This window comes from Uloborus diversus, chromosome 1 (assembly GCF_026930045.1).
Source record: "Uloborus diversus isolate 005 chromosome 1, Udiv.v.3.1, whole genome shotgun sequence".
Taxonomy (NCBI): Eukaryota; Metazoa; Arthropoda; class Arachnida; order Araneae; family Uloboridae; genus Uloborus; species Uloborus diversus.
The window spans coordinates 14,299,725-14,325,016 of NC_072731.1; the positions used below are offsets into that span (position 1 = coordinate 14,299,725).

At 32.4% G+C, this 25,292-nt stretch overlaps 1 protein-coding gene across 1 annotated transcript; it reads right to left on the bottom strand.

Moving 5' to 3' along the window:
• LOC129234438 (proton-coupled folate transporter-like) lies at positions 1-25,025 on the bottom strand. The gene is made up of 6 exons (XM_054868440.1): positions 23,962-25,025; positions 18,192-18,428; positions 18,024-18,107; positions 8,474-8,630; positions 5,468-5,523; positions 1-2,788 (listed from the first exon to the last, which is right to left on the bottom strand). The coding sequence occupies exons 1-6, from the start codon at positions 24,800-24,802 to the stop codon at positions 2,730-2,732; spliced, it is 1,434 nt and encodes a 477-aa protein (XP_054724415.1). The 5' UTR covers positions 24,803-25,025; the 3' UTR covers positions 1-2,729.
• Between the last annotated feature and the right edge of the window lie 267 nt (positions 25,026-25,292).

Below are 25,292 nucleotides of genomic sequence, written 5' to 3' on the forward strand. Positions count from 1 at the left end.
TAAAGTAGTAATTTTGTTAATTGTACAAACAATGAGCTATTTTAATGATTATTGGGAATTTAATATTAAACTCTCCTAGTTTAAGTACAGCTTAATTAGCAGTTATCCTTTTAGTTCAAATGTGTGTTAAAAATACGTGTCTAGTAAATTTGAGAATATACTGGTAATTTATAATACTGGTAGAATGCCTAAGATTGATGTATTTCCTCTCCATCAGTTATTTTCACCTCGGAAACAATGACATTGATAAGGTCTGTCACGGAGGTGAGGAATTTTCCATTAATATAGGCCTAATGGATACATTTCTCAGGGAAATATTTTGTTTCTTCGTTGCTATGATCTGCACATGTTAAGCATATGACAACATGTTCTCTTCTTTTTTTACATTAATTTACATCCCTGAAATTCAAATTCACGGAGGTGAGAAGTCACAATAACCACTTAGTTTTTAAAGCAAATTCTTCTTGTTTTTCTACAAAAATCTCACACCTTTTTTTTTTATGGCTGAAAATAAACAAGGGGGCTCCCTTGTACCATGGAAAATAAAATTTAATGTAATTGCTGCCACGTTTTAATGAGGGATGGCATCTTGTGTTTAGATAACGGAGGTGAGAATTTATTGTGTGACATGACTCCTTATCCTACTAAAACAAACTAAAAGACAATATTAAAAAATTAAATATAATTAAACACTTAGTATTTGAGACATTTGTGAAAGAAATAATAAATAAAGAAGAACATACTTTTAATTAAACAAGTTATTAAGCAACATAAACAGTCACACAAGGTGTGTGACATGCCACGGAGGTGAGAATTCACATGTTGTGAAACAAAAATATTGTAAAATAAAAATTATTAAAAAATTGTTGGCAGGTTTAAATAGATATGTTTATGATAAAATTAAAAAGCATTGTTAAATGAATCGTTCCTTAAAGTTTTTTCTGTAAAAGGCATGTGACAGAAAAGTTACACTTTTTGAAGAATAACCCATATATATACACAATCACGCCCATTTATTGCAAATTTATTACTGTAACATAATAGTTTCAATTCTCTTTTGCTTTTTACTGAGTATTATTTGTTTTTTCATAGCTAAATTACAGTTATAGCAAAAATAAAATTGATCTCTTCCACTTCGCTATAAATAGGTGCGAATGTGTAACATACGTAATGTTCATACCTTGAATATAAGGAATGAGAAAGAGTATGAGTAAAAAGTAATATGATGCAAAAAGTTAGTGAAGGAATATCACAATAAATTGAGGTACTGACGTTGAAAAGGGTTTCAGTCCAAAAAGTTAGATTTTTGTAACAAATGGTCCAAATGACCTAAAACATCATACCTGTTAATACATACATAGTCAAACCTCATTATCACGTCCTCAACAAAATGTCCTCATAAGATAACCGGAATTGCTTCAAAATACATAATTAAACAAAAATTTATAAAACAATTGTAGAATAAATAAATTGATAAAGAGTTTGACATTATTAATTAGAATCAATTAATGTAATTTTGAATTATTTAACTTTAATGACATTATGTATGAAAAAGATTGAGAGATAACAAAAACAATTTTGATCTGAAGATGTAAAATTTAAGTTCAACTTGGATGTTTTCTCCAGATAATAATAACCTACTTGAAGATAAAATACAGTGAAACCCTGATTTTAAGTTTCTCAAGAGACTGGGTAAGAAAAAACTACAAGACGGGAAAACGTAAAATACTAGAAATGCATAGAGAGCAAAAATCAAATAGAAAAAACTAAAGGTAGTAAAGATGACTCTTTTAAAAGGTATAATACATGTATTTTACGAAAAGTACATTATTATGTATACCATTTTAGATAATTTTATCACATTTAGTTGTGTCTTGGCGTTTGAGGTGGAAATAATTCATTATATAACCCAGGGGTGTTAGTAATACGTAACATATCTAGCTTATTTTAGAACTTTTTTTTTATCCTTTCCCAGGAAAAACTTAACATGCGAGAAGTTTAAAAAAAAAACTTTCTATCCAGATTAAATTAACATTTAGTGTGTGGAAAAACTGGGACCTGATGAATAAAAATGTAAAATGCAAGAAAAACGTAGATTCGGCGAGTGTAAAATCGGGGTTCCAAAATATTTCTTATTATATAAAAGTCTTTCTTAAAAATTTTACAACATTATTTTTCTAAATGAAATTATAAACATCTGAAATTGAAATATTTTGTTTCAACTACAACAGATAAATAATAGCAATGAGTAATATCGAGTAAATGTTACTCAAAAAATGTCAACATACTATAAAACCTATAAAACTGGTTTTAAAATAAAAAACGTAACATGTTATCTTTTAGAATTGGGTCCAAATTATTTAAAAAAAAAACACACATCATAACAATTAAAAAAAAAACAATAAAAATTTTACTTACAATGCCTAAGCAAAACATTATCTGGAATGTTCCTTGTATAAAGGATCCAGATTTCAAAAACTAATGATCAATGACACTTTGTGATTAACAACAAAAATTTTTAGAAATGGTTGAGCAATATGAAACTCAATAATATCACAATAAAAAATTTGCCATAGAACTCAATAAATCAGTTTTAAAATCAAAAAGGCACATAAAACAAACAATGTCATGTATGATTAATATCAGCGCTAGGATTTACTCCAGTAAACTATCAGCAATATTTTTTTTTTCAATTAAAAACAAATTGTAAAAGATGCTGTAAAATATCCTTAATTGATGGCACCAGTAGCAGCTATCACATGACAAGTTTCATCGGTACAGCCGTCTTCTGGAATAAAAATGATAGAAATACATTTAGACATTAAGACTAGGGGGGGGGGGGGGAATCAGTGTTTCAATAATGAAAAAAATCAACAAATTTTAATCCTACAAAATTCAATATTTTGGATAGAGCGCGATACGGCGCGAATTGAACACTTTCAAAAGAAATCTCACTTGAAAAATATTTGGATGTGGGACTTCCTTGCGATTTTGTTACCGTTATTTGTTACATTGAGTAATAAGATTTAAAAAGAAATCTCTCTTAGTTTTCCAAAATCTCACTCTAATTTCAACAGAAGGTGAGATTTTCTCACCCACATTTTTCCCTCCAATGGGAACCCTGCCCAAATATTTAATACAGTAAAGGAACAGCTGGCCGCATTGTCGAGTGGTCAGAGAAGTCTGATTGCGATAGGAAGGTTCGATTCCCAGCTCAGGCATGAATGTACTTTCTTTCTCCTGTCTTTGTCCTTCCTTTTTATGAGTGCATTGTTGTGCAGTGAATGGTTACCTATCGTATGAACGGGTCCTTATGGCATGTGTGTACTGTGGAAGTCGAACTTCACACCAAGTTATGGTACAGTTGGAAAAGTGAAGCAACGCGCGCAAAAATGCCAGCCCAGCTGTCACACGACAATAACGATCCTATATTTAAAAGGGTACACAACACCATGTAGTACCCTGAATTAGTAGCAGAAGTTATACTTACGCATGTTAATTGTGAGCAGCAAATGTGAAATGGAAAACTAATGTCATTAATACTGATATGAAAAGAAACTATTCGTGGGAACATTGTCATTATAATCAGGTTGACACTTTAGCAGATGTATTGCATTGAAGTTTTGATGTGAACAATTTGTCTAGACATGATTGTGGCAGTTTTGCATGATTGAAGTTATATTGAGTGAGTGCTTATTTAAAGTTCTACTCAGTGGTTAAAGTTCTACTCAGTTTCTGCCACTCGGGGTAGTTCCTCTATTTGATGCCCTTTTATTGGTACATATCTCATACATTAAACTATTGAAAATTATTGAACATATTGAAAACTTCATTTAAGGAGGAAAAGGGGAAACTAATTTAATCTGCATTCTTCCGACAAAAAAAGGAGAGGGGGGGGGGGGGTGGAGATGTTAGGCGCCTATCTCAGAGAAATATACTAAATTTACATTAAAAATCGCAGTTAAGAGTAATGTTTAGGGGGGTGGAGTTCTCTCAAGAATCTTCATCAAAACTGAAGTCAGTTTCAACATTTGGTGACAAAAGGAAGTCAGGGTCTTTTCTCGAATATTTTCCAAAATTTACGTTTTACGTGGATGTTAAGGGAATAAAGAAGGTTCAGGGGATCACAACAGAAATATTTCAACTTTGAACACAAAATAAAATTTATTGGTTGAAAAATCAACTTCTCTGTCAAAGTACAAAAATAAATGTTTATAAACCCTTTTATGAATGGTTCCGAGGGGGGGTCATGACAACCCCCCTAAATCGTTGGCAGTAACATCTGTCCAAATTGTGTTCAAACACTTTATGAATAAAATTTTAGTGATTTCAGTATTTTTTTCAATTCATTAGTTATTTTTGAAAGTAAATATTTGAAATACTACTTTTTTTCATTGCCTATGAAATTAATTTGTAACGTTTATAACCTATTAGGTACCTTATTCCTGACCGATTTGGCGCTTTTTATTGACACCTAAGCAGTTTCAGAAATTTTCCGTACCTAAAACCATAGGTTTGGGTGAGTTGGGGGGGGGGAGGAAGAAAGGATGGATTCTTGAGTATGACCCCCCTCTCCCTAAAATGGTAGTTTGTATCTGCCCATGTCTATGACCAGTTTTAACATATGAGAGTGCCGAACTCTCACTAAATCAGAAGAGAACAAAGTGATGGTGTTAGAAAGAAAACACTTTTGAAGAATTTTGATGCTGTCAACCAAAACAGAGGGAGCTCTCTTTACTATTTTGAGCTTCTCGAGATATTCTATAAGCAGCCAGATATTGCCCATGTCCTAAACGCTAACTGGATTAGATGGTTAAGACATATCAACAGAGCGGTACTGGAAAGGTAGGGGGAAGATCCAGAGGCATGCACAGAAATTTTGGGGCCCGTCACAAGTGACTTTTACGGGCCCCCTCCATATTGTTTACCCTACGTCTCTACATATGTTTCACCACTCATTTTAAAAATATCGAGTCCTCTTCAGGATTGGGCCCGGGTTAACAGGTGCCCCTTCTCCCCCCCCCTATGCACGTTTCAGGGAGGATCGTGCGAATATTGTGGCATATAGGTATGATTGAACGACTGAATGCAGAGAAGGTACTCTGGTTTAGAAAATCGGTTATTGGACTCTATGTAAGCCAATTGGGAAAGTATAATTCTTTTTATAGCAATCACAACAATTAAAGACTTAAATGAAACAAGGAGGTACCCATTCAATATATTTTACTTCAAAATTACAAAGGCAAATAAATAAACAGTTTTATCATGATCCTGTTAGTCATATTTTTATCTCTAACCAAATGTTTTTTCCCCCAAAAATTTTATCTTAAACATTTTATTGTATTTCATTCTCTAGGCAAGACAACCAAAGTAAAAAAAGAAAAAAGTTTTTAAAATTTAGGGATTATTAATCCTAACTCAAGGTTTAAAACGTGCAAAAGTAACATTGAGATCTATTAAAGCTTACCATTTTCCATTATTTCATAAACTGTGACAATATCATGTCTCGTTGCATAAAGGAATCTGAAAAAGAAAAAAAATATCACTATTGAATTAGAGTGCTTTCAATTACTTAATGCTAACTTTTTCGTAGCAATGCATTTTTAAAAAAAGTATTTAAAAGGAAATTTTTTTCTTGAAATTAGAATTTTAAAAATATGAGACTGTATAACAATAATTATTCCAAAAAAAATCCCTACATTTTTTTTTTAATACCAAAAATGGCCACTTAAAAATGCCACTTTAAAAGTATTCAACCTTTCTCTACATATTTTCGCTCTTGAGATTGTTTGCAAGAAAACTGAAGAAGGACACCGATTGACTGATTGATTCATGTAGTGTATGATTCTTCTAGAACAAAAGGAGCCTTTTTTGTAGTGTGTTGTGAACTATGATAAATTTAAGAGTGCTGACCTTTTAAATGTTTTTTCTTTTGTTGTTGTTGTTGTTGAAGGTTTACACAAAATGTTTTGTGTTGAAAGTTGTAACAAAGTATTAGCTTTTTTTTCCTTTTTAAATTGGGATTATTTAATAGTATATAAACAGTTGTTTTAGAATTTAAGATAATATTTTGAGAGTTTGTTTTTCATGCTCCATGTTCACAAATTTAACAAATGTTTATTCAATTGTTAACTATTTGTCAGAGTTTATTCTTTTTGATAGATCACCACACCTTTAGTTTTATGTGTTTGTAAATTTTGATTCATTTTAACTTAAGGTTTTATGCAAGGGGCCAACAAAACCAGCTTATGGTACCAAAGCGGTTGAGTTACGAGAGGGAAAAAATGCCACAAGATGTTGTTCTGTTTGCACATTTTCAATGCACTTCAGGGGAAGAAAGTAGTCATGCTTGATTATTCATGAATATCTTCTAAAATTTGATTTTTCTTTTAAATTTGCCGTAGTCTCACAAGTGAGTGCAAACAAAACCAGCTCTATCTTTACTAATAATAAAGCTGAAAGTCTGTCTGGATCTCTGTGACGTGCATAGCCCGTAGACCGTTCGGCCGATTTTCGTGAAATTTGGCACAAAGTTAGTTTGTAGAATGGGGGTGTGCACCTCGAAGCGATTTTTCGAAAATTCGATGTGGTTCTTTTTCTATTTCAATTTTAAGAACAAAAATAGCAAAAGATGGACGAGTAAATTGCAAAATTATCATAACGTGGAACCGTAACATGGGCACAAGCCAATTGGCGAGATGCGAAATTATCATAACGTGGAACCGTAACATGGGTACAAGCCAATTGGCGAGGAAATTCACCATACATTATTTATAAATATACAGGCGAACCAAAAGACCTTTTAATTTTTTTATTACGGGCAAAGCTGTGCGGGGTACCACTAGTGCATTATAAATGTATTTGGTTTAAATATATTAAGAGTTTTAGGAGGTATATATTGCTTCCTTTCAATTTAAATTTTCATGCATGGAATTTGTTAAATGCTAATTTTAAGAAGCACTATAAACCAAGCAAAGACAGTTTGAGCACTCTAACCATGCTTAAAATTGAAAAAAAAAAAAAGCAGGATAAATGACATAAGCTTAAATTGATTGAAAACATTATTGATTTATTGGCCTCAAAAAATAATTATAATATAATATATATAATTAAATAAATAAAATAAAATATCTAAAAAAAAAAAAAAATCATGAGCTGAGAACATTTGCATCTGATACATATAATAAGCATCCAACATTTTAATATTTATGTAAATTTTACAATTCTTTCTATCACTACAAATTTTTAATCATTTTGAAAGTTGTATGAACTATGCCAGCATTTTTGAGCTTCATGTTCAATAACAATGTCATTCTGTATTAAACAAAATCACTAAAAAATTTCATAGAATAAATATAACCTTTTTAGGACTTCTTTTTTAAAATAGTGGTACATTAAAAAAAATGAAGATGAAAGTTTTTTAAAAATAATTCAATTAGGTCATTGAATAGAATTAGTATGATTTTTCAGCCTAATGAAAAGTGGTAAAAAATAATTTCACTAGACATTCATTAGTTCATGGAATTGACAAGAAATTTTCTTGCTATCGCCTTAGAATGAGTGCATTAGGTAACTTTTTGAGTACTTTCAAGTATCTCATATTACATGAGCCATTGAGTGCAAAAGTGACGAAAATCAATCTTTTTATAATTAGTATGTATACCATTAGAAATTAGTTTTAACTAGGCTTGCCAAAGTCCCGGTTTTCAGACACAATCCCGGTGTCCCGGCCGGTTTACCTCACGTCGCGGAAAAAAGATAAATTTGATTACAAATGACCAAAAAGGCTTAAAAATAATTAATCATGAAGGATATTTTAGGATAATTACTATATCATTTATACAATTGAGTTGTAAAATGAATACCAGATTAGCTTGTGAGGATTTTTACATGATGAAAACCAAAAGATACTGTCTGAAAAGCACTATAAAATGAAAAGAATAACTAAATAGCGTTCAATTTTTTATTTACTCCTCATTCAAAGTATTTTTTCAAACTAAAATAAATTGCAAATATCTACATCTAAGAAGTGAAATGTTAAAATTTTATCTGTTGATGTCATGTTTTATTACTACTGTTTTATGTTCATAATTAGTAAACATTTAATCACAGGAATAAACTGCCTACACTCCAAAAATTTATCCACAAGTGTGTACCCGTTGGAGTACTAACGACGTTGATTGGGGGGGGGGGATCCCTGTGTCCCGGTTGAACATCTCAGAAATCTGGCAAGCCTAGTTTTAACCTCCGAATGCTTCATAAAAAAATGGTACAAGTCTAGATTCCACCATTTGACAATAGGCAGTCATCCTAAAACGGAACAGCTGTAGTTTTGTCAAAATCTTGTCTTACTGACTCACGCCAATTTTGCTCTCAACGGCTCTTATGCTTGTATTCAGCATGATCATAAGTCTAGATTTGGTTCAATTTTGCATTTTGCTGCACACAGTGATAAGATTGCAATGTTACTCACAGAAATATCAGCAAAGCCAAAACTTGCAAGCCAGCAGCAACCTCAAAACAGAGTCCAGGAAAAAATGATTCTGTGTTCTTAAATATTGTAGTTAACGTCAGTGAACCCAAGAAGTAACTCAGATTTTGCAGAATTGTGGCAAATGCAAATATTCTACCTATAACAGAAAAAAGAACTTTTGAAAACAACAATATTGTACCCATAGCTGCACCAATGAAAATGAAAACATTTTGCTGCAAATCACAGAATAAGAGTTTGGTAAATGTGAATATTCTGTACAACTGTGTACATGAATACTGAACAGGTTCTGTTGAACTTAAATTTTGAATGGAATAATATAAATAAAACAACAGAGAGAAATTAATGAATAAAATTACATTTTTGCTCTTAAACACAAATTTGCGTTTTCAATTCTTCACAAATCATGGCATCAAGTAATGAGTGACCAATGACATAGTTGGTAGGGTAGGATGCTTTCATCATGAATGCTCGGGTTCAAATTTCAGGAAAGAAGGATGTTATGTATCAGTTTAGCACTTCTCTGTCCTAGTGATTTGGCCTCAATTTAAGTTTCAGGTCCTACAGTCATCCATAGAGATGCTTCAAGCTACCTGTTTAGTTAAATGTTAAGTGTATAAGGAAACTTTGGTAACTACTAAAGTATCAAAAAAGATATGACACTGAAACTTCAGTCTCGAACGACCCCCCCCCCCCTTCCTCTCGCAACTACCAATCTTAATTGGTTTAATGAGGTTTAAATGGCTCATCAAACTCTGGCATATGGGTCACTGAAACCTCCACAATTTCAGCACAGTACCAAAAGAGATTGAGAGTTTTCAGTACCCTGTATCCAAAGCAGCTGCTAGCCACCAACCCCAGGATTTTTGTACCATTGTACCATTATGTGCATGTACTTGTGGGTATTTGGTAGGACTCGACCGATGCATCGGCCATGCCGATGCATCGGCAATGCATCGAGGCAATGCATCGGCAATGCATCGGCCATGCCGATGCATCGGCGCCGATGGTTCAACAATTTAGCCATCGGCATCGGCATCGGCGGCTGATGCTAGCTTGCAGGAAACATCGGCCCATCGGCCTTAAAAAACATCGAAAAGCCGATGGAATTGGCCGATGTTTTTGAAAAAAAAAGGACCTTTGCTGTTTTACTTTTTAATACAAAGTAAAGGAAGTTATAGTTTTCATACAAAATTGTTTACTTAAATTTCTGTATGACACCCCTATCAGTCACCCCTGAAAGAGTTTTTAATACTGCATTCTTAGGTACCAAACAAATTAATTATTGCTTTGTTTCTTGCAGCTGGATGTGCGTATGTATCTCTCATAAGTTATAACTCAAAAATGGTAAGCTGTAGAAGGATAAATTTTCGCATGTGGGGTGTGCGTACGTTCCAGTTGTGCACTTCCCTTTTTGTTTTCGATCGCGTGTTCTGAAAAGCCTGTTTACTCATTTTTTGTGGCTATTAATTACTTATTTCAATGCAAAACTAATATAGCGTCTCAGACTGACGATCATTTGGTGATATATTACCGATTTAGAGACTATGGAAACAAATATGAGATGGCGAAACGGGTTTTTGTGTCATTTTATTAGATTCCCGTTGAACCGACGGTAATTTTTAATTTTTCCATATTTGTAATATGAATCACAGTAATGCAGTCTTTTCTGTATCGCTTCGGCGGAGTTACAAGTTTGAGACCCGTCGAAATACATTTTGGGGCCCTATTTCTCTATCATAGAAGTTGTAAAACATTTATCAGAAGCATTTTTGTAACTCCTACGGTGTCCCTGCGGTAATGAGGCCTTTCGCGCAATTGCAACATTTGCTATATTTTATATCCGCCACTGCACGTCAAAACAAACTCGGATGCAAGTTTTGAAAGGGTTTTTTTGCTCAATGTTTATGATTATTTTGAACTCTATTTTTTATGACTATTTTTTTAATTTCCGAGAACACTTGCGTGCCCCTCCTCCCACTCCCTTAATTTCTGAAATTAAACTCTAGTTGTATTTCTGAGTTGTTTGAAACTAATACCATTCATAAAATTAGAGATTTTTTTTTCAAACTTTATCTATTGTTTAGGAAGACATTAGAGCATCAATGTAAGAAATTGATTAAAGACGTTTTGAATAGTGACATAATTCGGAAATCAAAAGGACTTGAATTTTTTCTTCAGAAGTGCTGAAGTAGATTCAGAAACTCTTCCGAGGCGTTGGTGGTAGCGGTTCTGTACTAAAACGAGCTAAAGTGTGCATCACATGACTTCTTTTTACCCCAACTTAATGTTATTTCCCCATTATTGGCAATTTTAATGTGATTCAATAGATAACTCTCTAAATATCACTAACAGTGGTCAAATTGAAACCAGATTAAAAAAAATAATAAATATATTTTTTAAATCGCCAAATTTGTCGCCAAGTTTGTAACAAAACTTGGCGACCAAAAGACTGGCAAATTATCGTCAAGTGTCCGCCAAATTATAACACCACTTGAGTTTGCATCGAAATTAACAATGATTCCCCCCCCCAAAAGGGGCAAAAGCCCCCTCTAAAAACACCCGATTGCAACCAAAAGGGGAGGTGCACAACTAGACCCCACCAGGAGTCTACGTACCACATTTCAACTTTCTAGGACATGCCGTTCTTGAGTTATGCGACATACATACGCGCATACATACATACATACGGACGTCACAAGAAAATTCGTTGTAATTAACTCGGGGATTGTCAAAATGGATATTTCGGGTTCTATACGTTCTTAGGCACTTATCCGCGTGTGGTCGGGTTCAAAAAAAAAACTCAACATTCGTTTAGGGGTGAGCAAAATGGAAATTAAGGCTGATTTTTTAGTGAAATTTTTTTCGCGAATACAATACTTCCTTTTTTTTTTTGTAAAAGGAAGTAAAAATGAGGCCGAAGTGTGAGTTACTCCAAAATCAGTGGGTGACACCCCCCCCCCCTAAACCTCCCTCGTCGTTTCAAGCATTTCTTAAATATTTAGCGATTATTTATTTTAGTCAAGAAATGTCATTTTGCGTATTTCTCGTACTTGTTTCAACTATATTTCGTAATGCGCCATCTTTTTTTGCATCATTAAAATAGCGATCGATTTTTTTTTCTGTTGTAAGTAGTTATTTTTATTATGTATTTATATAAAATCAATGAATAAGATATTTTCGTTTTTTATAGAAAAGTTTCAAGGATTTTCTATTATGCAATTTTTTAAATTTCAGAAAATTGTTAAATTGAAAAATTTAATTTGAACTTGTTTGAAAAGCTTCATAAAAGATTAAACAATTAAATTGTTCAATATTACGTGTGCAAACATCAGATCAAGTAGTATATGTATTCAGTTATTAACTTGGTGTAATTATTGAGTTTGTTTATTGTAGCGGCGTTTAAAGAACCTCGCTCTTTTCATGGCTATTTCTTTTTTCAGCAAAATTTATGTCACTGTTATAGCTTTCAAGAAAAATGCAAACTTTTCTATTCGTAAATTTTAAATAAGTATAAAAATATTCCTATTTTGATTTAATATTGTAATTTATCTGTAACATTTTTTTTTGGTTAATTTGATGACTAAAAAATGTCTACGTGCAATTTTTCCACTTTAATTGCGTAATTTGTTGACGGTTTCATAGTTTTATTCTTATTTTTTTTAATGATTAAACAACATAATTTAACGTTTTTTAACTATGTTTAATGTACCTAAATCCATACATTATTACACTATTACTGAAATCTTAGTTGAATGTTCAATTAAAAAAACAAAAACAAATTAATTGGTTACTAAACAGTCTCTTTGTTTTTCTTCCTTTTTTCTTTCTGTCTTTCTTTCTTTTTTTTTCTTTTTTGGCTGTTGTTCTTTCTCTTTCATCATACAGCAGTTAAAAAAAGGAGAAGCATATCTACACTCTATGCAGATTGTACGTAGTACGATCCAAAAGTTCGGGGACAAGCTGTATAAAACCTTACCCAGAATAGTTTACATTACCGAAGCACATCCACCTTCAAAAGGTCACCTTGAAAGTCTATATACTTCTGCCAGTGTTCATATAACTTTTGGGAACACGCCTAGAAGCCATTTTTTGCTACCTTCTATGATGCAGCTTTATCTTCTCCTGGCGGATGAAAGCGGTGTCCATGCAAATGTTTTTTGCTGGGAACAGGGACGTAACTAGAGGGGGGCAGACGGGGCTCGTGCCCCGGGCGCCAGTTTTCAGGGGCGCTAAACTGACTAAGTAAATGCTCAAATTTACTTTTGTAAAAGAAAAAAAAGGAAACATTTTTTAAAAGTCCAAAAAAGACCCCCTCAGTTCGGGCGCAGGCAGAAAGCTTGCATGGTTTAATGTGGATAAACGATAAAATGTGGTGAAGATGACGGAAAAAGAGTGAGGGGGGCACAGTAAATAGCATGAATGTATTTTCTTAGAGTTATTAGTACTTATTATATTTTATCTAAATAACCTCCCTCTCGGAGGAGGAATATAGGAGCAAAGCCTATGGGGAGTACACACCAATACAAAACAGCGGAAATGCTCAAATGTCATTTTTCTACAATTAAACGTCATAAAAAGCTGCCAACATGATGTCTTCCTTTCATTTACAATGGCGAGAGCTTGTCTACCCCACACGTTACACTGCTCCCTTGCCCTAGTTTAGTTTACAATTTTCCCATTCTTGGAGAAAAATCTCGCACTATAACAATGGAGATTCAATTTAAAGTCGAGAGGCTGCCTATTTTTCTTTAGAAAATACTTAGGTTTTTTAGAGATAAATTGAGCTAAAATGAGAAATTTTAGACTTAGTTTCGATATATTTTTGCCACCCACACAATATTTTACATATAATCATCTACTTCAAATTCAATTAATGTGTCAGAAATAAACTATTTGTTCACCTCTGAAACTTCAATTTTGCTTTGGTACTTTTGATGAATATTTATATTTACAGCAGAATCTCGTTTATGTGGCTCCCGTTTATCCAGATCTCTGGCTTATCCAAATCAAATTTGTAGAGTTAAAAAATATATTCACTTGAATGATAATTCTAAATTGTGATAGTAAGAATGGAACTATAAATGTGCCAAATATTCGCTCTTTATTTTCATTAAATACACAACTGCTATATATATAGGCGGTCGGGAAAATTATAGTTATCAAATAAACAACGTGACACATTTGGAGTTTCAGTCTGATACCACTGTAGCTGAACTAGAAATGATACAGTATTTGCGAGTAACAATCCTATTTAATTTTGTTACAAAGCATCGTTTTTTTGCTGAATAAAAGATAAGTCTGCTTATTTGCGAATTAATTACTGCTTATTATCCGTATTATCCGGATTTTCGTTTATTCGAATTGCCTTTGGTCCAAGTTAGTCCGGATAAATAAGGTTATACTGTAAATAGAAATAACCTGGAAAGAAGCGCACTGAAAACATGTAATGTTTTATATGTTCAAGATTTGTGTTTTTTAAAAGAAGGTTAATAGAAAGAGTTTTGATGTCACCCACATTAGGTTTCTGTTTTTCTATTAAATGTTTTTCAAATGTATACTTATATACCATGGGTGGGGAACGTGCGTCCTTTAAAAAAATTAACTCTTGTAATAATTAATATTTAATTTAAAATGCGTTGCATATAAAATTATCAAGATAATGTTTAAATAAGATAATCTATCCATTTCGATTGTAAGTTGTAAGTAAGTTCATTGTAAGTTGTCGGCTTAACGTCAATATACTAAGTATAGTAATATTCAATTAATTTCAAGTTAGAAACAAAAACTAATGACCCACTAAATTTTTCATCGGAGTTAAAATTATTTCACGTATTATTGCGACATGTTGCTCTTTTGTAGTTCAATACTGTTATTTTTCTTATGAATTTCTTCATAGTAGTATAATAAAAATACTTAAAAATCGAAAACATTTTTGTTTTATTTTTTTCATTTGAAGTGGTAATTTTAAATTCGTATCTCAATATATTTAAAAAAAAAAAGTAACTCCAAAGAAATTATGAAAGGATGCCTGTGGCGGGCCTGCGTCCAGGAGACCCCATAGCACCTACAATCTTGAAATTTTGTACAAAATTACTTCGAGCCCCGAGGATTTGCGCCTGGGGTTTCTTATTTTAATTTTTTTTTCTTAGTGATTAATTTTCTTAGGTTAAAATTTCACATAAATTGCCTATTGAATGGATGAAAGATTTCTCACATCCTTTAACATTTCATGTAGTTCAAAAAGATTTTTTTCTGCATCAAATAAAGCATGTAACAATTTTATCAATAAATTAGAACAGCAAATATAAGGGTTTCCATTTTAGTGAAAAGTCCTAGGCTCAGTCCGGAGGTCCTTTAGCACCTATAGCTTTGCAAGTTGATACAAGTTAGTTTGGAAGGTTTGAAAAGGGTGCTCTTTAAATTGATTTTTTTTTAATGACTCGGTGAGGCATATTTCTATCAAATTCGTTTTACATTTTCGGGTAGGAGTGGGATTATATTCTAAAAATGAGCTCTTCATTTAAATTCTATTTTCTATGGGAGGGAGAGGGTCATCACTCAAAAAAGTCATTCACTTTCTTCGAAACAGAACTTGTAACGTGTTTCTCAATCTGATTCTTTCTGACAGACGATTTAAATCTTCGCGAATCAAATAAGGTGTCGAACCAATCTTTGGGGGTTGGTAAGCGTCAACGAGCAGGGGGCAGAGTCCCCTGGTAGAAAAAAAAATAATGCAACAAGTCGTTCATTACTCTTAAATGGAATTACAAAATTATGTTTCCTTGAAAACCTTCGTATGTAAAATAATAAATAAAATTTAAGGATTTTTACGCCCTATCGATATTTTAAAAAATGCAATAAAACTGTAAAGTCGCAATTATAGGATTATCAATTCATCCTTTATCACTGCCTAATTCAAATTAATATTTTAAAATTATTATTTTTAATATTTATTTTCTATGAGAGGGGGCGCTGAAACGAGGTCTTGCCCCTGTTCGAAAATGATCTAGTTACGTCCCTGGCTGGGAACAGGTAAAAGTCACATGGAGCTAACTCCGACGAAACGTTATTTTATTGGTTTGTCATATCAGAGTATTGACCAATCAAACCGTGCATCCTCAACATGAAAATCGTCTTCTTTCCCACGATGAAGTTAAAGCAACAGCGCAAGAGGCCTTACAGGAGGTTGCGAAAAATGTCTTCCAGAAGTACTTAAAAAAGCTACATGAACGTTGGCAGAAGTGCATAGTCGTTCAAGCTGACTATTTTGTAGATAGATGTGCTTCGGTAATGTGAACTATTCAGGGTAAGGATTTATAAAACTTGTCCTAGAACTTTTAGAACATACTACTTACGTATGAGTTTTCAATTTACTATTTCATAACGTTTTTGAGTGACGCAATTTTACGCGCATGACGACATCACAAGAGAATTTGCGATAATTAGCTGAGGAAGCTTTCAAAATGGATATTTCAGTCATCTATATGTTCTTAGGTACATATGCATGTACAGATGTGGCGAAAAAACTTGTGAAGTATAGATTGGGTAATCGTAAAATAGAAATTTAGGTCGAAATCTGATTTTTTTTTTGTGATTACAATTCTTTATTTGCAGAAAGGAAGTAAAGTGAAATGAATCAATGATCCTTTAAATCCCTGACACTCTTATCAATTTATTTCTGTTTGATTTTTTTTTTTGCCATCGGCCAACGGCATCGGCCATCGGCCATCGGCAATCGGCCATTTGGAGGAAAACAATCGGCCATCCTTGAACCATCGGCCAACAATCGGCATCGGCCCATCGGCCAAAAAATGCCATCGGTCGAGCCCTAGTATTTGGCTGCTTTTAGCTCTGAGCCTGGAGCCCTTTGATTTAAAATCCAGATTCTTATCCGCCAGGCTACCCTTGGCCCATGATGCTGAGTCTGGGATTATGATTTCCCTCTTCCTCCAGCCTTCCCATAATTTCCTGTCAGGAAACTGGATTCTTGTGTAGTAGCAGCATAATTTGTTACTGAAATACAACATACTATTTTTCACATCTAAAATGTTAAAAAAGATTCTTTAAATTATGTTGGGGGGTCAGACAGACCATCTTCCTTAGTGCAGCCCAATACAGAGTAGCCTCAGAAAAAGTCATCAAATGATGGTGCAATGGGAAAAGTATTGGCCATGTAGGCACAAAGGGTTTAATTTAAAAAGTTTGTTTCACTAGAAGAACACAGGGAGCAGTCTGGTTGGTCAGTAATGTCTAAACGTGGAGGTGGTTCCGGAGATAGTCATGTTCATTTGTTGTTCTAATATTAGCAGAGAAAACCTGCCAAGGAAGATCCATGGGGACAGGTTTATGGAGAAGTCTCGACCACACTGACCACACAGCATCCAGAGCCTGGGGATTTTTTGTAAAAGTACTTGAAGCCTTAAAAATGATGGAAGAAGTTTGGCCACAACAGAGAAAAGAGGGGGTTGTGTAAGTCGAGGCTTCTCAAACTGTGGTTTGCGAACCCCTTGCAGTCTGCCTATTCCTATCAAGCAACTCACGGAAAACTTCAAGGAAAAAAATTTCAATTCGTTTCCTGTTTCAACAAATCCACACAGTCTGTCATCATATGAATATGAATGTTTGATATACATAGCTTCAGGCTGCATCTTGAAATCTACCTTTCAGAATACCTACTTACCCAATTTTTTGCTTAGTCTGGAAAACAAAAAATAATCATCGCTCATTGCAAAACCAAAGCATTTTCTTCCATTTGCCACAACCTACCTACACAGTTCCAGATTATCAAACTATGCAGCCATTAAAACTAAATATTGAAGCTGTGTAGGTTCTGAAACTGCATCAAAAATTAAATTAATATAATTAATTTATATTAAAATTCTGCCAGCTAAAACAACCTCACTCTTCCCATTAAATCGAAGTTCAGTTTTACAGTGTTACCTATTGATTTTTCTGTTGAATTTGATGTAGTTTGTACTCCAGAATGTGTAAGAAAAGTTAAGCATTGTAAACACCTAGTGCTTTTATAAAATAGCAATATCCCTCTCTAATTAGTACAGATTCATTTAATTAAAGTCAATTAACTAGAAGCTGCAAGTATCTCTAATGACAGGGTTTTGCACTGAATACTGGTTCATGAAAAGTGTTCGCTGGCCATAAAGTTTGGGAAGCCCTGGTGTAAGTCTACAGCCTTGTTGGCCAACTGATTGGCTCTCTCGTTACCAGGTGTATCTCAAAAGGATCCACTCATCAACAACATTTCAAACATTGGTTAACTTAGTCTAACTTTTCATACATTACAGGTGGCTAAAATCTTATGATTTTAGAAATTCGTATGAAACGAGGTCTGAAGGTAGCTAGTCATTTACTGCTTTAACAAATCATTGATTGGACAATTGAAATTTTTTATTCAAACTGACTTTAGTGGCTTCAAAAATAACTAGTATATGAGATCATCTGTTACATTAATATACTGAATGCACAAAAAGGATAAAACTTTGCACTTTTTGAAAATATTTCCATCTCATACCTTTTTCATCAGCATCCACTGTTTTGGAAAGCATGGATCTCAACACGGGAACAGGAAATTCAGAAAATATGAACAATGCAGCACCTAAGAAAAGAAAAAATATTAAAAAACATGTTTCACAAAAACTTCAAACCAATTTTTAAAATTAACAATAATTGTATGACTTACAGCTGTAAATCATAGCATCATTTTTACTGAGTCCAAAGACGATGAAGCCGGCCACTTTGGACAAAATTCCAATAATACCAACAAAGTAATCCGGAACATGGAAAAAATGAAACAATGTCGGCAGTCCAAACAAAAGCGCAATTCCTTCCACAGCAAACTGAATGGAATTATAATTCGAAAACTTTGTGAAAGACCATTCCAAAGTCTTGACATAGTAAAATGATAGAGTGAATTGTACTGAAAAGAAAATAAGAATATTACAAGAATTGTCGGCAATTTTACTAAAAACAACAATGCATCGGCGCCCATATGTAAAACTTTAAAGGGGGGGGGGCTCAGATATTTTCACCACGGTTTAGCAGGATATTTACCCCATGGAAACCAATTTCAGTACAGATTAGAGTTATTAAAATTTGACATTTTTAATAAATTATTCATTAACGGCTGAAGAAGAAATATTTTTTCATTTTTAAAAAGAAAAAAGTACTAAAAGCAAGGGAATTTTAATTTCTAGGGGGGGGGTGACTTGAGCCCCTACTTGCCCCCCCCCCTGCTCCTCCATATGGGTGCCCATGCAATGGTGTAATTTTAGTAAAATGGAATAAAATTTAAAAGCTTTTGCAGCATTCCATTCAAAAAAGAAATTTTATTATCACAGGTGAGGTGTTAGTTAATTAAGGTGTTTAGTTTTAAAACCAACTCAATCCATGTAAGCTTTTTTCTTTTGTAATTTAATCTTCTTGATCAGTATTATCCTGCTACAAAGGTTATAAGTAGAAATGAATCTCTCTGAATTATATCAAAAACTGTTGTCTAAAATCAGCTTGTTAAAAAAACCAGCTGAAATATGTTTCTACTGACTGGACATTGTAAAAGTATTTCTGTATAATAAGCTGTAAGAATTTTTGGATTTTTTTAATTAAATATTTTTTTTTAAGTGAAATCATGAGTTGGCTTACGTACATACTTGTAAATTTTGAAAATAATGTTGTCACTTGTGATGATCAATCACAAGCGATAAATTACTCAATACCCAAAACCATCAAATCGATTTAATTTATCTGTTGTGTGGTTATCTGAATTAGAGATGCAATTTTTTTAGAAATTTTGAGGCAGTGGGAAGAAAAAAAAGTTTTTCTCTGGAAAAATTGATTTTTAACAAATTAAAATAAATTTTACAATATTTTCCCACTAAGCATAAAACATGATAAACATTTAAAAATATATATGCACTGTGTTGTATTTTTTTTATTTTAAACAGAAATATACATAATATTTTAAAACCTATATTAAAAAAAAATAGTAAGTAGTTTTCTTTGTTCAAAACATCAAAAATTATTCAAATTATTTTTATGATCATTCAACTGTTAATTTTGAATAAAATGTGATTTTTGTAAATAGTCCAATGAATTTTTTTGACAGAAATTGCCTTTTATTTTTACTTTTAGAGTTACATGTAGTTATGTATACATGTGTACATTTATACACATGTATTAAATGGAAAATATTTAAATTTTTTTTCTTAAACATTTCTACTAATTATTAGTATTGATATCTTACACTCAAACCTGTTTTTGTGTGGTAGGTTAGGGACCACATAAAAAAAATCACATACAAAAATTCACTCAAAAATACACTATTATTCGTTTTAAAGATAGGTTAGTCATTTGAGACCCAATTTATGTAAAATGTTCATATGCTGAAAAAAAAAAAAATGCATTGAAAAAGACTGCACAAAAACAGGTTTTGAGTGTACTAATTTTCTGCTGTCAATCCTAAGGTTAAAAGAAAGATAATTTAGATCAGAAAATTATACTTTGGTGGACATGGAAAATAAATGATCTTACAGCTTGCATTATTAAAGTTAGGGAGACTTCATGAGAGACATTGAACATAAAAAAACTTTTTTAACTAAAAGAGCATTTGAAAGTAAATATTGTAAGTTTCTAAATATACATTGTTTTGTGGCAGAAAAATATTAAACTTTTCAATTTTTCCTAAGTGGAAATAAACTCCTTTGTGAAAAAAACTTTTTTTCCCAAAACTTTCAGATTTTTTCCGACTTCCCATTTCTGATCCGATCTCTTATAAAGTTAAACATAACATTAAATCGCATTAAATTTGCAGAGAACTTCAAATTTGATTATAAGTACTCAGAAAAGTATCAGACCATCTACTTTAATGAGAATTTAGTTTTAGCTAGCTAAATCTTTTCTAAAATTACTCTGAAAGAATTGTTTAATTGTATAAAAAGAAAGAGTAATAAAACACTGTTTTTATAACACTATATTCTTAAACTAAAATTGAAAAAAATTATGGTAACTAAAATATTTGTAACAAAAGATGATATTATCTAAACATATAATTAAACAGAAACTGAAATTGTTGATAAATTAACAAAGCTTACATAATTTTTAAAAGAAAAACCCTTCAATCAAATTAAACTTTGATGATGAAATTTAGTACATTGGTCATGTAATGGTCTAAAAACCAAGAAAGAGATATAACTTTAAGTTTAAACAGGGTTCGTTGATTTAAATCAGCTTGATTTAAATCGTGATTAAAATCATGATTTAAATCATGTGATTTTCTTAACAAAATCATTAATTAAAATCAGTTGATTTTACTTTTATAAATTAATTTTGCATTTTTAGAATGTATTGCTCTAAATTTAACTATACTGCATCATACTATCTTAACTTCAACAAGCAAAACTACATAGATCCCTCTTTCTCTGTGTGTAACTGATTTTCACTCTATTGCTTTTACTCCAAAATTAGTTTAGAAAATATAAAAATTTGGAATTTTTCTTATGTACCATGACTAATGTTGTTCAGAAAAGTAATTGTGCAACATATTTTTTTACACTAAAAACGTGCATGATGCTGGAAACCTTATCTTTGAACAAAGCATAAAACAAAATCATATCTTATCTAAGCATTATAACGTATCTATTAATCTTAAAATATTATTGAATAGTTAGAGAACTTATCTTAATTTTAAAGTAAGTTGAATGAATTCATCTATTGTACGATATATATTATGTTTATAAATATAAAATAATTAATATCTACAAACTTTTGAACTATTTAAAAAAAATCTGATTTAAATTTTAAAAAATCCAACTTTTTTGATTTCTTGAAAAAAATTTAAAAAATCCCGAACTCTAAGTTTAAATAATGTTAACATAATTTAATGAAAAGTCAAAACATGAGATTAATTATATTTTGCATAGAAAATCACTTTTGGTCTATAAAAGTAGGCTTTTAACATATTATCAGGGGTCTGGCCAGAGCAAATTTGGGTCCGTTAATGGACCCTTCACAAAAATCCGATCAACCAAAACGGACCTTTCACAAAAATCCAATCAACCAAAACAGACCTTTCACAAAATCCCGATCAACCAAAACGGACCCTTCACAAAATTCTGATAAACAAAAACGGATCTTTCACAAATTGTTTATTGAAAGAGCAAATCTCAGATTAAAATAATACAGCATATTTCCTGTATAAAAACGATAAAGGTTGGAACCTTTTTTAAAATTAAATTAGAGGAATCAACTTATACAAAATCAGCTAATTTCGCAAAAGAAAAAAAAAATCGGCACTCTTGTGATGCTCCTGCAAGCCATAAGTAATTACTACTGCAAGCCATAAATAATTACTACGGCCAAATAAATATAATGCCTGTTGTTGGTTTCTTTGAAAGAAATTAACAGCTGAAAGTCAGTTTGGTTTATAATTTTGCTTGTTTGTTTTATGCAGCGGTGTTGTAAACTTCTTTGCAAAAGCGTCAACATTCTCTGAATAGGCATAGTAAGCACTTTTCTCCCTACTCATGATTTAATAATCAATAATATACAGCGAAATGAACTTAGAACTGCAAAGGGTAGTAAGGGGGGGGGGTGATCGCTTCAGATAGAGTTACCAAGTTTAAACTAATCACCACTTAGCATCATCATCCAGCGGTGCGATATTTAACTGTTTATCGCCACTTAGCGTCTGGCGGTGCAATGTTAAATTGTTATTTTGGGAGAAAGTTATATGGGTTTGATTTTTCGATGCTAAAAAGGATAATTAACTTAAAATGAACTCTTTTATTTACCGTTTTTTTTTCTATGGATGCCTACATTTTGAAAAACGAAATCTTTTTACATTCGATATGAGAATCATATTTCATTCTTTTTTCAAGCTAACTTCGCTTTATTAGGATGCAAATAAATGAAAAGGGTTCTTTATTTTTGTAACAAAGCTTATTTCAGGTTTTTAAAGCGGTATAGGGAAAATTTCGATTTTTCAATTTTATTTTTACATGATAGAGTAACATGTATGAACATCATAGGTGAAAAAAATTTTGCGATACGATAAGTAGTTTTTTTTAAATCAATTTTTAAAGTTCAAGCATTGTGACGTCAAATGGCATAGGAAATGACGTCATGCGCTCTTCCGATAGGGGAGAAGCCGAAGGTCACACATTCAACTTCGAAGACGAAACGTAAAAGGCTTATCTCCTCGCGTTTCTGGAACATTACACCTCTCATCCTCTCGGAAATATTCGAATATCATCATTGATGTTACATGAGGAAGATTATTTAGATTGTGCTTTAACGAATCCGGTCTCCGTAGTGTGTTCAAAAGGATTATTGAATTTCTAAAAAATAAAAATATCAGCACGCTCAAAATGTCGCTAGCGAAAACAGGGGATCTTCGGCGGAAGACTGCCCATTCGCGCCCTGTGACATAGGCTCGTGACGTTTCAGAAAAGTGCACTTTTGCGCGTGGATTTTTAAAAATTCATTAAAAACCAACCACGGTGTTTTAAAATTCGGCGATGGTGAATTTTTTAGTTTTGAGGGTCAATTAACAATAGCCAATAGCCAAACTATGAACATTTAGTAGGTTGCAACTTCCCTATTCCATTTTCTTTTATGAGTCAATAATTAAAATGCTGAATCGATCGTTTATTTTTTATTTTATTTATTTATTATTAGTATTATTATTTTTGCTTCAACTGTGTCCAGATATTAATGATATGTTTATCATAGGGCTCTAAAATGCAATTCTAAAATAATTTTATCCAAAATATTTATTTTACAAGCCGTTTTTATACTTTCGATGCCTTCACTTTGAAGATTGCAATCTCTTTGCATCCGCTATGGGAATCTGATTTTTCGCATTTTCGATGTTTAGTAGGTACGCTTAGTTAAGAAGTAAACAAAATATTTTTTATTTTTGTAAAAATCACGGAATTTATAAGTTTTAAACGAAACTGTGCTCTTAAACAGTGTCTTGGGTTAAAAATTTAAATGCTGAACCCCTGACTGATTTTTTTTTCTTACAGTTTTAAATACTATACAAATAACATTTCTAGTATAATTTAACATGATGTAGAACGGTAGATAAATATTGATACTTGAGGGGTGCCCATCTCCCAGTGAGCGATGCCTCTCCTCCCCCCCAAATACTAGAAAAGCACTAAAGAATGATATTCTCAACAGAAAAGAGGGAAAACACTCAACTTTAAGTGTCAATGGTGCAGTTTCCACCATCTCAAGAGTCTAAACTTTCGTTTTTGCAAAAAAAAAAAAAAATTCTTTGCAAAATTATTTGATTTTTCACAAAAGTATTTGATTTTACACAAAATTATTTGATTTTTCACAAAATTATTTGATTTTTCACAAAAAACGGACCTTGTGAAAAATCCTGGGCAGACCCCCTGATTATGTAATCAGCAGGTAGCATTTATAAAGGGTGTAAAAAATGGTCTTACCAACAGTCCCAAGGTAGATGAAAATCAAAGCCAATAACATTAGCAAAACATTTCGTCTTCCATTACCATCACGAACTCGAAAAATAGTTCTTAAGGAATCTCGTACATGACTCAGTTTAAATAATGTAGCACATGTTATAGGCGTAAAGTCATTAGTACTTCGAGCATGAATACGGATAAATGTGTATAAAAGTATGATAATAGCAATTACTGCTTCAGTTAAAAATAATTTAGAAAAATTGTTAAATCTGTTATTATAATCTACGCCATTCAGAAAAGCTCCTGCAGCATATATGCCAAATGTTCCACCGAAAAATATCATAGCTTCTAAAATTACTATGCGTTTGGTCCTCGACTGTTCACCGCAAACGTCAGAGATAAAACCAAATGTTGCAGCAATTATGCCAACAGACCCGAACGTCAATCCTGATACACATGAACTAACAAGAAAGAAAGCTACATGTGTTTCAATATAAGAAGATAAAACACAATTAATAACTGCAGCAATAGCTGTACCAATGGGAGGTATTAGCATGGGTATTTTACGACCAAACTTGTCACACCACGCAGCAACATAAAAGCTAGTTATAAAAGTAAATAAAGATAAAACTGCCGAATTATATCTCATCCAGGAAGTAGCTTCGTTTAAAGCATCCGTAAGATTTCCTTTCTTGGCATAATCACAGAAACTAATATTCACCGGGTGATGGATTTTTAAACATGATTTAATAAATATCAATTCTTGGAGAGCATTGCTTTCCATAAATATAATAAGCATATATAAAAGTAAAATCGGTTCAACCGTAATATATTTTAGCTTTAATGCAGTGCACGCATCCATTGAATAAAACTCTTATATTTCTGAATTAAAAACAGTTAAAATAAAAACCTCCTAATTGAAGCGTATTTTCCGGATTTAAATCATTTTATACACAGGACATTTGATGCCTTCGCAATCAAGATGTTTTTGAAATGCCCAGCTTAGTTGCGGCATATCATGTGATGCATTTTTTAAGTCGAGACAGCAGAAAACATCCACCAGTGCCTAAATATTACACTACATTACATTAGGTGCAATTGCGCTAATAAAAAGAGAGAACGAGGCGTTTGGTTTTTCCTCTTCGATACACATTAAAAAGCAAATTTTTTAAGGCGCTGTTCACTGACCTCCGATTATCCAACAAGAATGTAACTCCCATGGTTTAGCACGTCATTTTCGCCATGGAAACCGCTTTCAAAACAGAATACAGTTATTAAAACTTGATATTTTTAATAACTTAGTATTCATTTTTGGCCGGAGAATAAATGTTTTCACATTTTTGCATTTAAAT